At 40.6% G+C, this 18,903-nt stretch overlaps 1 protein-coding gene across 1 annotated transcript in view; it reads right to left on the bottom strand.

The window, feature by feature from the left end:
• Positions 1-18,903, bottom strand: part of AVL9 (AVL9 cell migration associated) — a 91,223-nt gene that overhangs the window by 41,001 nt on the left and 31,319 nt on the right. Inside the window, exons 3-4 of the mRNA XM_063450634.1 lie at positions 10,269-10,354; positions 7,006-7,077 (exon numbers count right to left, since the gene is read on the bottom strand). Coding sequence (XP_063306704.1) covers positions 7,006-7,077; positions 10,269-10,354 — 158 coding nt within the window. The remainder of the gene's footprint in view (positions 1-7,005; positions 7,078-10,268; positions 10,355-18,903) is intronic.

Genomic DNA, 18,903 nt, shown 5'->3' with positions numbered 1-18,903 from the left:
TCGCGTCAATATCATATTCAAAGAAAAGTTGAATAAACAAACGGTAAAAAGTACCGAACCGCACGCATGCACGATTCGAGGATCTTGACCTAAAACCTATGAATTTCTGTTTGGTCCCAAAGGTTTCTCTAAAGGGACCAGGGGGCAAAGGTAAACGCAAGGAGAGCAATTTTATTGAATTAACAATACTTGGATAAATAAAAAAGAAAGTAATAAATAACAGTAAATAAGTTAAAATGGTAAATTAAAGTGATAAACTACAACGATAATATAAACAGTATTCTATCAATATCCCACAGTTAAGAGAACTATGGGAGCAGTGTACTTAACTGAGAGAGCAGCAAAGAAAGATCTAATGGTTACCACCTATTATACCAAGAACTGGATGCCGATGGATGGAAAATTTACCTCTGATGTTATACATATATGTTGTTTGATGATTTATTTAATGTTCTATTTCTTTGCTGCTAAGGAAAATAGAGAAAGAGTGCAGCATAATAGGAGTCTCCGTGTCTTAATAAAATCATAGATTGCTACAGTAATTTCTTATACTACAGGAATCCTAGTGGTGTAATTTATTTATTACACATATAAACTAAGGCACAGTCCAAAAATCAAAGCAAATCGTCCGTAGATTATTAAACAAGATTGTCCTTTAAATCCTTAAGGACACATGACATGTATGACATGTCATGATTCCCTTTTATTCCAGAAGTTTGGTCCTTACGGGGTAAAATGTTTATCCCTGCACATAAGTGCTCATAATGAAAATGCTGTAATAAGCATGCCTGATCAGTGGCAGAATCTATTCATGTAAATACCTTGCCTCTGAAGATCCTTTCAAAGCTTACTGAAGAAGTCTGAGCCAAAGTTGTGTGCATGTGTGATCATGTCAGGTTGCCCCTTTTACAAAAACTGTTAAAGCAGCATTCAGAAACCTTGCTGGTGTTGCGGTCAGCTAAGGTAGCAGCTAGAATATACACTAATAATTATATGTCTAGTCAGTCAATAGGTCAGTTGAAAAAGCAGAGTCTCGAAAGTGTCTCAGATGATCTTTGCTGCTACTTTGATAACAGACATATTTAGTGGTTCTAATTATACTCTACTAGGTTGTTTTTTCCCCCTTTGTTTTTGTTCTGACTGGAGAGTGTGTAGGAAGTGCTAAACTATTTAGGAAGCGGTGCCTTTATTCCATGGATAGATCTACTCGAGGCATGGATTTCTGGAACATGTATCACAATTATCAGCTTACTACTTGCGGAAGCTTTCAGCTGAACTAAAATTTCCAGACACTTTTGATGTGTATCACAATTTACCTCACGACACAAACAGTTATGTGTAAAAATGCTTCCTAACAACAGAAAACCTAAATTGTACTTACCGTAAATTTTCCCATCGTCCAAGCGGCAGTCATAACAAGTGGGATGTAGTTGCCCATTTATCACAGGATAGGTAGCATTGAAAAGGTTAAAACAACAAAATGCAGTCCCCACCCCCAGTCTCCTCCCCTCCTAGCCTTATAAAGGGCAACTCCACCCTGAGCCCCCCAGTATATAACAAGCTAATAAAAGGATATAGGTTTACATTTTTTTTCTGGGATCTATAGTATAAAGGGAGGGAAATCATGACTGCCGCTTGGACTATGGAAAAAGAAATTTACAGTAAGTAAAATTTAGGTTTTTCCAGACGTACATGCGGCAGTCATAACAAGTGGGATGATATAGCAAGATAAAAACACAGGGCAGGAACCCACCATACAGGAGCCTGTGAATTATGGCTCCTGAATCACAAAGTGGTCACTGATGGGACTGCCTACTGGAGTAATTCTGGAACAACACCAGTATTAAACTGTAAATTAGAACTGAGACGAAGTGCCCTTCGCCACTTGGTCCTGGAGAGGCCTGCTTGCCAGCCTCCTCCCCTGTGACTATGACTCTTTGATGTATTTGGCTTTAAAGCCCCTATTCTACCTTCAGACAGACTATTTATGTAGGTTGCTTTATTTCTCTTATGTTCTAGTCACCCTGCACCCATTATAGGTGCAGGGTGTGTGTAATGTAATTGTTTATAGTGTGTGTGTGTACTGTGAAATGTAATGCCTGCTCTCCTGTACTGCTGAGGTTTGCTACCAACTAGGTGGATTTGGCTATGGAGCTTGTCTAGTACCTTCTGTTGGTAGCAACAGCAATATGCACTACCTGAATAGCAAGACTGGTTAATTTGCATATTCAGGTAGATTTGCATATTGCTAATTCTGCAGGAACGTGATATATTTTCTGTTAAATATTGTCTCCCCCACCCCTTTAAAAATATGCCATGGTGTTATAATAAGTCACTGTATGTTGCCTGCTTTGATTTGACTGCTTGTAATTTTATTGAGTTTTCACAGCAATGTTAATGTAATGACCATATGGGCTAGTCCCAAGTAAAATAAAGTTTTAGACAGTTCTACTTGATCCCTCAAAATGTAGCCTTGTCTTGTTATTGGAGGGAGCTGCTATAATCACACTGGGGATTGCTATGCTCAGCATACTCCCCTGATCTTGAATCACTTGGCTCTTTTAAGAATTTGTTCCTGATACGCTCTCCTTGGAGGAGAGGTCTTCCCCACACAGTTCTGGATGCTGGAGGTTCATACAGGATGGAAGGAAAAGGTCTTTCCTACACGGTCCTGGAGGACAGAAGTTGATCCAGGGTGGAAGGAAGACGTGAGACTCCAGTCAAGCTACGGCGGTAGCGCAGTCTGCGGTGTCCGGTGCTTGTGGTCCTCGACGCAAGCTAGGAAGCGTCCATTAACGGAAGGGTCCGTTACAAGAACCTTATTCATTTATGCAGGGTAAGAACATACACACAGTTAGTAATCAGCTCATCCAGAGCTCAAATCCAAATGGGACATACAACACTTTTATTTAAATATGCAAATAAATGGAAATAAACACTTATACAGACATTAGTCAAGATTTGGAGGAATCTTATACTCTCCAGTTTTCAGAATAGCGAAGGGCCATTGCTCGTTATTCATATTTTCACTGGTGGCCTTTAAAGGTGTTTGGTTTAGTGTATTTTGTCACTTATACAGACAAATGTACATATATATGAAAAAATATATATTTACCATCATTATAGGGTAATTATTATAGCCCAATACCAACCAAAACCAAACAGAAAATAAAAAAGATATAAATCCCTATCCGTGATGAACATGCGGGACAATAAGACAAATAATTAACCATTAGCGTGATCAGCCTCACAACTAGCCATTGTAGAGATTCTTCAACATATGGAGAAAACTCTATGAATAAATATAGGAAAATAAAAATTAAAACTACAAAGGGCCCCCTAAGATCAAAGGTAAGAATATACCCAGAAGTGGATTGTGAGTTTGTGGTTACAAAATAGGATGAGGGGGAATAAATGCATTTGGAGGTGTTAAAGTCTGGAAGAATTGTGCTGATCTCAATTTTAGAGTTAAGTGTTATAAAAACTTAACGTAGCAAGCTTATTACAGTCGTGATATCAAAATGTTTGCAGTACAGTGAATACCGTAAACCATGCCTTAATCTTTGAAAATCATTGGTGAAAAAGATGAGAGGAAATCTGCAAGATATATCTGCACATAAGTAATGTGATATAACTAGAAACAAAGGATTCAACAAAAATAAAATCATATACATAGATGCATACATAATAGCACATACATTTCAGAAGTAAAAAAAAAATGGAAATATCCCAAACTACACCTCTAAACATGAAGTATGTTGGACTGTGGTATTTTGGGCTGCAAAGGCCTAGAGACTAATAAGAGATGTTGAATTACCATTTCCACTGCATAGCATTAATGGCCTACATGTGTGATAAAACTCAAACCAACTGCTAGTTTATACAATGTCTGGACTCCTCCAGGTGTGATTGAGATGCCACCATCTCACAGTAAAGACACACACACACTCACACACACACAAAATGAAGCCCAGCCTCTGTGCACAGCACATGCTGACTATTGGAAAACGGATAATAAAGTCAGTTTGCTCTGATTGTAGCACCATTGAACTGGGTGCAGCTCATTTCAGCATAGAAACAAAGAAATCATAAATAAAACTGTCCACATACATGTTAGCCATTTGAGCTTATTTTAAAGCATAGGCCTGGACTAGCTACTCCAGCGACACCTATAACAATCTGGCCCTGCTGGCCTACGCAGCAGAACCTTGTGGTGTAAGACATGGTATTTCAATAAATTGGTGAGGTAAAAAAATAAAACCATAAACATACTGAAACCTTGTTTGATAAAATATAAATTAACCTCTTAAAATGATTACAAACTGGAAGTTAATATTCTATTTTAGCCCAACTCACAGAAGGTGGCAGACACTTCCCAATTCAATTACCAATCTAAGAAACATGGCCATGCTGAAGATAATGATATAAATTTGACGCAACTCGGGGAAAGTGGAAGTTATTAAAAGAAACGAGGAAAACAAAATGCTCACTATGGACATAAAGTAAAAATAAAAAGCTGTGAATTCCTACTACCAGCAAGTCTGGGTTTCATACTAGACAGAGAAACACATCCTAAAATTGTTATATGTATAGTCTAAAATATAAATCTAGGACAAAAAAACAAAAAAAAAAAGAAACATTTGATTGCTTAGAGGGAGAAACTACACATATTATCCAAAGCACAGCTAAAATGAAACTTAGAAATCCACAGAAGGGCTCACAATCTGCCGCTTGAATGATCAGAGGATGACTTAGTAATAACAGTCACTATAGAAAAGAAAGAGACTCTAAGACAGCCTAGTGCCCAAGTTCCAGAACCCTTGCTCTTCATCTGACCTGAATCTGACATATCAGAAATGTGAAATAGGGAATCCATTAAATGTAGGTGTAACTCAATTGTATTAGTAGACGACAATTTAACCCTTATAACACCAAGCCAGCATAGAATACAAAAAAACAAACAAACAAAATAAAATCCATCCATAAAAGCCCTGGAAACCAATTTAAGATACACCTTGCATAAGTAGAATAAAACTAGATCCAAAATATAGATGATTTACAGGAAAGTAAATTATCAGTCTAATAACTCGTGTCTTGATGCTTCATCTCATATGTTATAGAAGTTATAATCTCAAGGGTAAAATATATTTTACCTCGTTAATCCCTTTCCTGCACAGATAGCAGGGGATCTGATACTAATCAGACAAAACTGAGGATAACCACAGGTTATAATAAAATTCCACCAGTAATTAAGATTGGCAGCAAACAGAATTGATAATGGTCAAACTATAGAGAAAAACCTAAGCTTTTAGATATTAAGCTTAGTTGGGTAGGCCCCTCTTCACCTTCCAATCCTGTATGGCAAAACAGGTTTTATAGGATTGTTTGTGTTAGTTAACTTATTGTACAGCGTCACAAAGTATGTTGGCAATATATACATAATTGCAATTAAATCTTTCGGAGAAATATCCCTGATTGAAATTTTCATTTATAGGAAACCCAGCCTTTCTGCAACACTCAGACCAGCATATGCATGGCAGGGTACAGCCTTTTCCTTCGTAGATAAGCCAGCCTTGGAAATAGCCTTGAATTTGGTACAAGCTTGCTGAAACAAACCAATAGGTACTTACCTTAAAAGTGCTTGTGCCTTCTATATGGAAAACGAGGCTATAAGGAATTGGTTGCCTAATTGCCGCTCTGTTTGTTGGACAAATTGGCAGAACACACAGAGGCTAATGTGGATTGCACCTGGCAGACACGTTTCCAAATTAACTTATTTAGGAAAGAAAAAGACTATTAAGATGAAAGCTACGCGTCTCACCTTAATAAGACTCTGGTGTGCTGGAGGGCTGGTGAAAGCACACCAGTAACTAATCAGATAGTTACTGCTGGGTTTAATTATCCTGCCTCAGTCTCCAGATTCAAGAGTTCTCACCAGGTGCCGAGATCGCTTTGTGCACGTGCATTGTCTACATATGGAGCCTCCCAGCTGTGCGTACAGATGCACCTTCGCCTCTTCCGTCACCCGGCACGGATTGGGCGGAATGATAAAGGAGTGAAACACAGGAGCCCGTCGTGTGTTCATATCCTATAATAATTAAAGGACAAGCGCACTGGCCAATCAGACCTTCAAAAGCAAGACGGAGCGCCCTCCAGGAGCCGCAGCCCCCTCACCACGTCTATCCAAAACACAAAAAAAGGTGAATAGCTTCACCAATTATGCCAAAGGAAGGCAGAGCTCTGCTACCTGTCCGGTCTCTCTCGAGGACAGGCAAATACTGGGGAGCTCAGGGTGGAGTTGCCCTTTATAAGACTAGGAGGGGAGGAGACTGGGGGTGGGAACTGAATTTTGTTGTTTTAACCTTTTCAATGCTACCTGTCCTGTGATAAATGGGCAACTACATCCCACTTGTTATGACTGCCGCTTGGACGTCTGGAAAAAGTAGGATGTTTAGAGTGGTGAGATCATGGACATGTATTCAGAAAGATGAAAAATGTGGCAAAACATTTATTTTGCAAAAACAATATACGTAATACTTAGCAGCAAAGAAATACAGGTTACTTATTTAGGTCAAAAGCTTACGCAAGAAAGTTTCTTGGCGTGTCATTAAGTTTCTTTTAATGCTTATTATTTTATATTGTGCAATTTTATTATATTCTGACTAATGGATTTAAAGCTGTTTTCCTTATCAAACTGCTATATATATTTTAGAAAAACACCAGATTCAACCAGTACTACAGACAGAGCTAAGTGGTTTAATATATATTGTTTATTTTAGTATAGTAATGCCATTTCTTTATATCCTAAATGCACCCCTTCCCCCCAATCCCCGCACATCTTAGCTTAATTAAATTGCACTCTGGCAGAAATAGAACATCAATCCATTGCAATGGTTAAGACATTGTTAATAACCATGCACACTGTTACAGTCTGCATTGCTAATTATTTAAAGAAACAGATTAGTTCATTAATTTCCTGTAAAATGTACAAAATCAGTGTCTTACCAGCTGACTCAATACACAAACACTTTTTTGCACAGTTTCCCTGGTAACATCTGCCTGACGCACTTTCAATGTCTGTGAAAAAAATAAAAACACAACAAAGATTTTTGTCAATGTACTATTTTTCTAAAAGACACCACACTTCCCAGAATAACACATTTTAAAAATTGATACATAAGAAATATACAAATGCAGAGGGGTGAAGCAAAAGCAAATTCATGTAAACAATTATCACAGTGTTATCCCTAATGTGTCATGTAATTACTGCACTAAATAATAGGGACATGGTAGCTGAATCTTATGCATGGACTCATTATTAATCCTTTGCAGTCCTATGTTGGATGACTGACAGGGAGAAACACTCAGAAGGATAGTGTAGATAATCCAGGAGCTAACCAATATTAATGGCTCAGAATAGAGGTAGATACTGAAATAAGTGTTGGTGAGGTGCTGCTCAAATAGGTAATATACCTTTAAGAGATGTGACTACATCCAACAAAATATTTTACCTCTTGCGGTCCAACGTCGAATCTTCCCTGGAAAGTAGCGCTGATCCTCTGTGCTGGGATCTCCAAGCCTGTTTTGCACATTCACTGTACCTGGCATGGAGGATCGGCGGAACTCTCCAGGGTCTGACATTGGACTGCAAGAGGTATTGTTGGATATATTCGGTTAACAAGGGGATAAACAAACATTAATAAATGTGTTTTTACAACGGACTGTCCTTGTCATTTGTTAATCTCTCTTTGCTTAGAGCATGGCTTATCAACCTGGTTCCTACCGCCCACTAGTGGGCGTTTCAGGATTCCAGGTGGGTGGTAGGGATTTCCTCGTTTTGAGAGACTGGGCCGGCGGGCAGGTGCGAGCCGGCAGTACCCATGCGACCGGGTACCGCCATCACCATTTGCAGCCCCGACCCGCGCGGCAAACTGCTGGGGCCACCGTCCAAGGGGTCCATCGGGTGGCCCATGCTGTCAGGGCCACCCGATGGATGTGGATTATAAGGGGGCCATGTCAGCGATGGGCGCTTTAACAGCGCGACTGGACCCCCTGTGATTACATCACAGAGCTGGGAGGAAGTGACTGCACGTCACTCCTCCCAGCTAACACACAGACCGCACGGGAGGAAGCAGAGGGAGTCACAGTGGGAACTCTGACTCCCATCCACCTGAGCCACCACTGGACCACTGGGAATGTCACCCTCCTGCACCTAAAAGGTAGGAAACAGGAGGGTGACTAAAATATTTTGTGTGTGTGCCTTTGTATGTCTTGTGTGTGTATGTATGTATGTATGTATGTATGTCTGTCTTATGTGTGTGTCTATGTCTGTGTGTGTCTGTCTGTCTGTATGTATGTGTCTGTGAGTGTGTGTGTGTGTATGTATGTATGTATGCATGTGTGCCTGTCTGTTATAGTGGGCTATAGTAAGTGGCTACCTAGCTCAGCCTTCCTACTGGGCATTGCTATAAAGAAGGTTAAAAAATAGGAAAAAAAGAAAAGAAAAAAAAGGTTGGGAGGGGAATTGAGGAGGAAGAGGAGGGGAGTTGACGCACAGATGAGAAATCATTATGCGCAAACAGAGAAGTCGTCTGAATATCTCCGAAAGAGGAGACCTTCGTTTGTTCCTTACGAAAATTGAACCAGATATCAAATATTTAGTCTCGCAGCATCAACCTCGAGGATCTCATTAATCACTAGTAAAGGTGATTTCAATTTACTTTATGTTTTCTCATTAAACTTTATAAAGTTAAAAACATTATAAACATTAAGTAGAAATAAAAAGATAAATGTACGTACATTTTTTTTTTAAAACACCCTCCTCTCTAAAAAATATTCTGCACTTGCGTGAAAACTGGTGGGTGGTAAGGACATTTTTCCATCAAGAAAGATGCATTAGTGGGCGGTAGGTAGAAAAAGGTTGACTACCACTGGCTTAGAGAAACACTTGTTAGCATGGTAACCCCTTTCCTAAAGAAAAAAAATATAGATATTAAAGGGACACTATACTCACCAGAACAACTACAGCTTACTGAATTTGTTCTGGTGAGTAGAATCATTACCTTCAGGCTTCTGCTGTAAACACTGTCTTTTCAAAGAAAATGCAGTGTTTACATTACAGCCTAGTGATAACTTCACTGGCCACTCCTGTTACAGATCCTTCCTGGGTCATGGCTGCCTAAAATGCATCCAAACATTCAGTATCTCCTCCCTCTGCATGCAGACAATGAACTTTCCTCATAGAGGTTCACTGATTCATTTCACCTCTATGGCGAGGGCTGTGTTTGAATTGTGCTGGCTCTGCCCTTGATCTACCTCCTTGTCAGTCTCAGCTAATCATATGAGGAAGCATTGTGATTGGATCAGGACACCCCTTCTTATGATGTCAGATGTCAGAGAAAGTTCACAGGCAGGGGCAGCAGCTTCAGACTTGAATACAAGTAAGATTGTACTATCTTTAGGGAGGCAAATGGGGCCAAGGGGGTAGATAGTGGTTTTAACACTATAGGGTCAGGAATACATGTTTGTGTTCCTGACCCTATAGTGATCCTTTAAGCTAAATCTAACCTGAAATTCCCTGCAGCCCAATCCTCCTCTGGTGAAGTCACTTCCTATCACTGCAGGAAGAAAGGTATTGGGTGGCAAGGACAGCAGTGGAAGGTGAGAGGGTTTGGAGGGTGCCGCCACTGTCGATGACTTATGCCAGATATTAACATTTAATATTTGCCAGCACCGAAATCTAGTTTTAAATTTTTTTCCCCCTTTCTTCAAACTGAGAATTAGTTTGCTTGCGTGCGTGCATGACCGGACACGTGAATATGCTCGCCAAATCCAATCCTGTGTACAGACCTAAACACAAATGGCATACAGTTGTATTTGTGCAAACAGTTGTATTTGTCTTTTTTTCTTTTAAGTTAAAGACAGATTGCTAGTAGCTATATAAAACATGCATTATAAAAAGTTCTCAAAACACAAAGGTTGAATGAGACTTTCTTTAACTACTCATGTTCAACTCTCCTAATACTTTTTTTCAACAGAATGAGGTGATGTTTATTGCTGCTTTACACTATACGTGAGATCCGTCCTTCACTAGAATGGGAAAATACTAGACTTTTGCAAAAAGTTAGTGTAAAGCAATTTGTCCAAATCAAATTCCTGTTAAACGGAACAAATCAATTGCAAATTGATCTTACCTGTAGACTCTACAGGTAATGCCACAGGCTGGTATATATGTATTTATTCTAAAAATAAGCAGGTAAAAATCCTACCTTTGCTTCAATCTGTCTGTAGCAAGAAACACCATAAACTGTTTTCCGGTCCCCGCTCCTTGGAGGGAGATGAAAAAATACTGTGTCTGCAATGAAGAAAGATAATTAAATAATCAGAAAGTCAAATTATTCATCCTCAAAGATTGCATGCAGTTAAAAGAAATTTCCTGCTTGTGATTAAGTGAGCTGTGGGAAATGCATCCTAGGTTTTTGTTTTTTTATAGCTACTAGACTAAAGCAAAAAAGAGTTGAAATACATCCATAGAAACACATTACTAAGGAATCAATTTTCAATAAGCAAATTTAATAGCCAATTTCCTCAATCAACTGGTGAATGAATAAATATCCCAAACTAGATGACCCCTTTAAAACGACACTGTCATGGCCGAACCCCGTTTTTTAACCCCACTACATCTAATTGTCCCACTAGTCACCCCCAAATGCCCTTAAGCCCCTCATATTACCTATTTTTGCATTTTTATTTTGTGCCCGGACCTAGGTCCTGGGGGCCGCCATCTTTGTGTGGGTAGATGAAGTCCCTGTGGGACACGTCATCTGCCCACACTAGATAGCGCTATGAAATTCCTGCGCATGCCCAGTTAAACACTTGGGCATTCGAATGGGAATTTCATCTATTCATTCATTCGTCAGAAAGACGAATAAATGGATAGACATTTCAAACGAATAAGCTACCAGCGCACAGCTTCCTCCTTGTAATATGTAAAAATAGAAGCGGCAGGGACCAGTGCTCCCCGCCATTTCCTAAGCCCCCCATGTCCTCTCTCACTCCATGGGGATCAATATGACCCCCATAATAGCATAAGGGAGATTAAAAATCTCCCGAATGCCCCTACTCGCTATGCCGCGAGTGGCTGCTCACTGTTGTAAATAAGAAAAAAGCCCCCCCCCCCCCCTAACTAGTGCCCCCCATGGTGGGGCATCTATTAACTAGTGTCCCCACCAAGCCCCCACCCATCACCTATGAACGGCGGGTGGGGGCCCTAAATGAACTAAATGAAAATGGGGCCCTAAATTACAATAGGGGGGGGACCTATTGTCCTACCCCACCCGAGCGGCGGTATCAACCAAACAGAGTGCTCTAAGCCTAATTGCAGGGCTTAATAATAATAATTACATAGCGTGAGGATGTCCAGCGACGTTCTAGCACAGGTTTTCTGTGCTGTGGACACTAGACAGCCACTAGAGGTGGCTAGAGAGCCACTAGAGGTGGAGTTAACCCTGCAATGTAATTATTGCCGTTTATAAAAAACTGCAATAATTACAGTTGCAGGGTTAAGAGTAGTGGGAGTTGGCACCCAGACCACTCCAATGGGCAGAAGTTGTCTGGGTGCCTGGAGTGTCCATTTAACTTCTTCCATAATATTACAGTGTTGCAAAATGATCACCAATACAGCAAGTCAGTGGATTTTATTTAGCAATACAATACTTTATGAACAAAGAACGTTACCTGCGCTCTGGCCTAATTCCCCATGTACATTTAAACAAAATGGAGGCTCTTTAGTTTTATTCCAATGGCCATTTGAATATAAGCTCACCTGCCACGTCAAGGCAAGCCCCAAAAGGTGAGTCCTACACTAGCCATTAGATTTGCTGATATCCGCCAAGAATCTCCAATGAGACAGGACGTTTTATAAACCCTTTCACATTTAACCCTTTATAGGGCTTCTACACATACAATTTGCTGGAATCAGACAAAGTGTAAACATCTCTAATGACACGTGAAGGGTTGTTTTATAAACCTCTACATACTTATTAACCCTAAATAGGGCTATAAAACTTACAAATCACCTTCAACTAAAAGGCAAAGGTGATTTGTATGTTTAATAGCCGGCTTATGGTTCTCAGCAAATCAGAGCTTACAGCAGAGATTAGGTAGAAAGTGGGTCCTGGTGCACCATAGATATGAAATGAAAACATTACCATATGGTTTGACTACTTACAGGTGGGTAGTGCTAGGGCACTCCTGATACGATAAACATTACAGCGTGCTGTAGCTGGTATGGTACTTGGAATGTTCCTTTAAGTGAATTGGTACATAACGGTTTTAAATAAATGTTTTTAGAAACCGGTTAAAAAAAAGAGATACGTTGCAAAACAGATAACATGGTTCTCTGCCCTTCATTTCTTTGTGTCTATCTATGGTATCAAATTGACTGTACAAAAGAAAACAAAAAACAAAACAAAAACATAATACCTCAGACATGCAAATCTAGATCAGTGGGCAAGCTGCTTCTTTTTTTTTTTTTTTGGGAATAATCTATAACTATTTGTGGAGGAAGTAAGAACGAAGAGATTAATATGTCAAACAAAATAGGGAACCAAAGGTTTTACAAAATGAGAAGCACAAAAATTTCTAAAGAAACATTGTCTCTATACGATATGGTTTTCATAGCAAGATCATGAAGCACAGAAAGGATTAAAAACGTGGGACAACGTTTGAATCAATGCTTTCCTATGTAGTTTTAGCCAACGCTGGATGTCTTCATGTAGGTTCGGCCCATCTAGTCTGTCCAATTTTCTAAATACTTTATCTTATAGATAGGATAGCCATATGCCTATCCATGCATGCATAAACTCCTTCACTGTGTTAACCTCTACCACTTCAGCTGGAAGGCGATTCCATGCATCCACTACCCTCTCAGTAAAGTAATACTTCCTTATATTATTTTTAAACCTTTGTCCCTCTAATTTAAGACTATGTCCTCTTGTTGTGGTAGTTTTTCTTCTTTTAAATATAGTCTCCTCCTTTACTGTGTTGATTCCCTTACTGTATTTAAATGTTTCTATCATATCCCCCGTCTTGTGTTCCCTCCAAGCTATACATGTAAAATGGACACTATTGTCACCAGAACAACTACAGCTTAATGTAGTTGTTCTGGTGAGTATAATAGCTCACTTCAGGCATTTTCATGCAAACACTGCCTTTTCAAAAAAAAGGCAGAGTTTATATTGCCCCTAGGGACACCTCCAAGTGGTCACTCCTCAGATGGCCACTGGAGGGGCTTCCTGGCTCAGGGCTGCACAATAAGCAGCCCTGCCGTTCAGCGTCTTCACGCTCTGCATGGGGACGCTGAACTTTCTTTATAGAGATGCATTGATTCAATGCATCTCTATGAGGAGGTGCTGATTGGCCAAAACACTGTTTGGCCCCACCCCCTTGCAGATTTTAGCCAATTCAATGCTTTTGGATAGGCTAAATATCGGCCATTTTGATGATGTGCGGCCAGACCCTTGGAGAGCTGAAAATAGGTGAGTTTTAACCCATTCTGAGGGGCTAAGGAAGGGGTTCACTATAGGGTAAGGAATACATGTTTGTGTTTCTGACCCTATAGTGATCCTTTAACCTTTCCTGGTAAGTTTTATCCTGTAATCCATGAACCAGTTTAGTAGCACTTCTCTAAACTCTCTCCAAAGTATTAATATCCTTCTGGAGATATGGTATCCAGTACTGCATGCTATACTCCAAGTGAGGTCTCACCAGTGTTCTGCGTAATGGCATTAGCACTTCCCTCTTTATACTGCCAATACCTCTCCCTATACAACCAAGCATTCTGATAGCATTTCCTGCTACTCGATTACACTGTCCGCCCCCTCTCAGCTCCCACCCCTGAGCGGCGGGTGGGGGCCATAAATAACAATGAGGGGGGGGAACCTATTGTCCTCCCCCCGCCCCCCACCCCTGAGCGGTGGGTGGGGGCCATAAATAACAATGGGGGGGACCTATTGTCCCCCCAGCCCCCACCCCTGAGCGGCGGGTGGGGGCCATGAAAGACAATGGGGGGAGGGGGACCTATTGTCCTCCCCCCCTGGCCCCCACCAATGAGCGGCGGATGGGGGCCCTAAATTAAAATGCCCCCCTTCCAAGGTGTCTAGGGGTCCCCAAGCCCTTAGTCACCCCCCTCCAAAAAAAAAAAAAAAAAAAAAAAAAAAAAAAAGAATTCCCTACCTACCCCCATCACCCTAAAAATAGTGAGGGGGGAATAAAATAACTAACTACCTATAAGAAAAAAAAAAAAAAAGCTTACCATTTGATGTCTTTTTTCTAAAATCTTAATTTTTCAGCCCAAAAAAAGGCCAAATAAAAACCATAATACCCGTCAAACCAGTAAAAAATAAAAAAACGGAGCACAGAAACCCCCCCCCCAAAAAAAAAACCCTTTCCTGGTAAGTTTTATCCTGTAATCCATGAACCAGTTTAGTAGCACTTCTCTAAACTCTCTCCAAAGTATTAATATCCTTCTGGAGATATTGTCTCCAGTACTGCATACTATACTCCAAGTTAGGTCTCACCAGTGTTCTGCATAATGGCATTAGCACTTCCCTCTTTATACTGCCAATATCTCTCCCGTTACAACCAAGCATTCTGATAGCATTTCCTGCTACTCGATTACACTGTCCTCCCCCCCCCCGGCCCCCACCCCTGAGCGGTGGGTGGGGGCCATGAAAGACAATGGGGGGGACCTATTGTCCTCCCCCTGGCCCCCACCCCTGAGCGGCGGGTGGGTGGCCCTAAATTAAAATGCCCCCCTTCCAAGGTTTCTAGGGGTACCCACAAGCCCCTAGTCACCCCCCCCCCCTCCCCAAATAAAAAAGAATCCCCTACCTACCCCCCCTCACCCTAAAAATAGTGAGGGGGGAATAAAATAACTAACTACCTGTAAGAAAAAAAAAAGCTTACCATTTGATGTCTTTTTTCTAAAATCTTAATTTTTCAGCCCCAAAAAAGGCCAAATAAAAACCATAATACCCGTCGAACCAGTAAAAAATAAAATAAAAAAATCTGACGAAAAAGAAAAAAAACAGACGCTAAAAAATTAATCCATCTTCGCCCGGCGAGGGCACGGCGCAGACTGAGCTCCGCAGGGCGGGGAGAAAAAAATAAAGCCTTGCCCTACCCTGCAATTAGGCTTAGAACACTCTGATTGGTTGACTAGTCATTTTACACAGCGTGGGCAAGTTCTTTGTCATTTTACACAGGGTGGGAAAATTCCACAGAGCACTCTGATTGGATAGGTGCCTAATGTGCAGCACTGCCATTCAGGGTCTCCACCCTCTGCATGCAGACACTGAACTTTCCTCATAGAGATGCACTGATTCAATTCATATCTATGAGGAATTGCTATTTGGCCAGGGCTGTGATTGAATTGTGCAGACAGGGGGCAGAGCCAGGAGCTGCAGACCTGAAAAGTAAGATTTTACAATATTAAGGGAGGCAAGAAGGGACCGGTGGGGCTAGATGGTGGTTTTAACACTATAGGGTCAGGAATACATGTTTGTGTTCCTGACCCTATAGTGCTCCTTTAAATTATGATTCCACAAGATTCTTTTATCATGTTTATTACAATTGCTCCATTTGAAAAGCGTGCCTACACACTCCAAAACATGTGCCAAACCTTCACATTTTACATAGTGATGGGACACAGAATTTATCTAATTAGAATTTTTGGGTATCCCTATATAGGGCCTTTTTTCCTCCATTACCATGCATTTTATACAGGGTTAGATATCAGGTAAATATTATAACTCTTGATCTCTCAGTTATAGAGTCAATGTATTTAAAATGGGTGGTTCCCTGGATTACTGTACCCAACCAACAGAATTACTTGTTGATACATGTGAAGCTAAAACCATTCCTTATTAAAAAAAAATGCAAGGAGTATGTCAAGGTATCTGTTATTTTGGTTATAAAAGTAGGATCTACTTCAGTCTGTTTAAAGAAACACTCCAATCACCATAACAGCTTACTGTAGTGACTATGGTGCCAGACTGGCATGGCGCCAACATCTTGTCTGCAGTCTGCCAGAAACCACTCTCCGCCTCCACTACTATCTCCCAAGAGCCAGATGTCAAATGTACTGTTAATAGCCATTAGATCAGGGGTTCCCAACACAGTCCTCAAGTACCCCCTACCATTAAAGTATTTAGGGATTACCCTATTGTGTCTAAAGTGATTTTCCAATATTCAACTGTTCAGTTTTGGTACACTTGTGTGTGGCAAATTAGCCACTTGTTACTGTATTTTCATAAAGATGTGTGTACCACTTTAAGAACCAAGTATATGTATGCTTCATAGGTTCCATGCAAACAATAGCGTTCGTATGCTGGCGGCATGGAAAACCGCCAGCATTCATACAATAGTTTCACGAACAGTGAATTTCAACACACTACCGAAGGGAGACCACACACAGGAGGTCGTGTGACTCCCATTAAGGATTGCAACATTGTTGCAATCGGTAATTAGAAGGATTAAGGGTGGCCGCCGTTCGGCTACCGACCACGCGGCGGTCGGCCATCTTGGATCCTTTGTTAGCCCAGCGGTATTTTGTCGTTGAGCGCCTGGAACTAAAATCGGCTACTCGGCGGCACGAATACCGCTGGACTTCCAAGCCGTTCGGGAGCCCCGGTCCTTCGGTAAAGTGGTTCCCTAAAGTCAATCGGTAGTTTGAAAGTAAATTATATGTATTGTTGGTTTTGTGCGGCGTTCGGTTATTTATGCTGGGATCTGAGCGGTACTTTCATGAAACGTCCATTCGTTTAAATAAAGTGCATATTCTAAAAGTTATGGGTTTTAATGTAAAATGCCGGTTCTGCTGCACGGAGGGATAATCCACTTAACTGTATATTCCAGTGGGAGTATCCCTCTCGTCCAGCAGTGCCTGATGGGAGAAATTCTCCTTGCATGGGGACTTGCATAAATACTGGAGCTGTGAATAAAGACCTCAGTTGACTCCCAGCCTATGTGTCGTCTAGTTCTTGGGAAGGAAGGATTCTTACAACGCTACCAGGATTATTGTATGATGTATTTATTTGCCTGGATTATTTTATGCTGTTCCTGTTACCCAGTAGAGATACTGTGGATTATACTACCTCTCCGCTACAATTGTGCCCATCATGCCTCAACTTCCAGATCTAAGTTAGCTGCATTGTAAAGTGTTATGTTTTTTTCTGCTGTAACAGATCCACTTTAAAAACTTTAACATAATGTGTGTTCAGGTAGATTTTATGCATAGGACTATTGCAACATGATTATTTCAGTTCCTCTCACCTTTCTGTCAGCTTGAACCAGTCTGGTTCTTTCTCTTCTGATTTTGCGCATTTTCAGAGGTATTAAAACCACAACCACATCTTTTACCAACAACAATTCCAAAGTCAAAGTCACTTAGATCACATTTCTTTCTCATTCTGATTTTTGGTTTGGACAACAACTGAAACTCTTGACTATGTCTGCATGCTGTTATGGTGCTACTACATTTGGCTAATTAAATATTTGCATTAATGAGCAGGAACATAGGTGTACATAAAAGAGTGGTCACCGAGTGTACTGAGATTTCAATTACCATATTAACTTATATAATACTTATTTCAATGTATTTAATATTCAGTAGATCCAAGTTTATCAGAATTGAGTAGCTTGCACTGCAGGGCTTCGCTTAGTGGAGCAAACATTAGTTCTTTGCAAAAGTTGCTGGCAGCAGAAGAGGTGGCAATGGGCGCCTGACAGACCCCAGGTAAAATGTCAGAAGTGTTCATATACAGTTTGACTACTTCCTGTATGTGTCGCTCTTTATTCTGCAACTAGGTACTTTCATCTTGGCAGTCAATTAGCTCTGCCTTTTGCACTCAGCAGTAAGCACAGAGAAAGCATACAAATAAGATGAGTAAAGATACAAGGTTTCTCCACACATAATTTACAATGCATGTCCTGTGACCCAGGTTTGCCTAGATTTAAATGGACTGTGATGTTGTTTGTCAGAACATCACATTAAAGAGGATAACACAAGTGATGGGTAATTTCACATTTCTATTCAATGGTGTAATCCTTTATTCAATGATATGGTCTGGGTGCATGATGCTAGTTTTAACCCTGCAATCAATAAAATTGGCATTTAGTAGAGACGGCAATGTTACGACAGCAGGGTTAACAGACCACTAGTGGCTGTCAAACTGTTCATAATCAAATTCTGCGCCTAAGGAAGCATTTGACTGGTGCAGCGCAGTCATTTTTGCCACACATGCGCATTCGCATCCGCATGAGATTGGCTGAGATTATCAATATTGATAATCTCAGTCAAACAGGTAGGGCGACTATGGCAAAACCAGCCTGCAGAGGAACATAGGGTAAGTAAATTGCTTATTTTAACCCTTTTGAAGGGGACCCCAAATAGTCTAATTAGTAAAAAAGGAAAATATAGTGTTCCTGTAAAATGAAGTGATGGTTCCCCTGGAACAACTAGGAAGCCACTGAAATAGCACAGGGAATCAATTTTGGAATGTTACCTAGGAGTTCAGAACCACTAAATTATTGCAAACATAAATATATTTACTCAAGCATCACTGTACTTTTGATATTATATGCAACTTATGTACTAGAATGTTTTAAGCATTTAAAAAGTAATGATTGTTACACATATATACATTTGTCATTAAAGTGAAATTGTCATCACTTACCTGGCATTCCGCTCCCCCACCATTATCTAATTAAAGAGGTGGGTGTTACATGTCTGTAACACCCACCTCTGGTTCTCTCACTCTTCTTCTCTGGTCTTCGTTGATTAGCCCTGCTTTGGGACACTTCCCCAAGCAAGGCAAACTTCCTCAATGAAGTCAACCAATG

The sequence above is a fragment of the Pelobates fuscus genome, chromosome 4 (genome assembly GCF_036172605.1).
Source record: "Pelobates fuscus isolate aPelFus1 chromosome 4, aPelFus1.pri, whole genome shotgun sequence".
Classification (NCBI taxonomy): domain Eukaryota; kingdom Metazoa; phylum Chordata; class Amphibia; order Anura; family Pelobatidae; genus Pelobates; species Pelobates fuscus.
The sequence above is the reverse complement of the archived record's forward strand: the minus strand, read 5'-3'. Positions and strand labels throughout refer to the sequence as shown.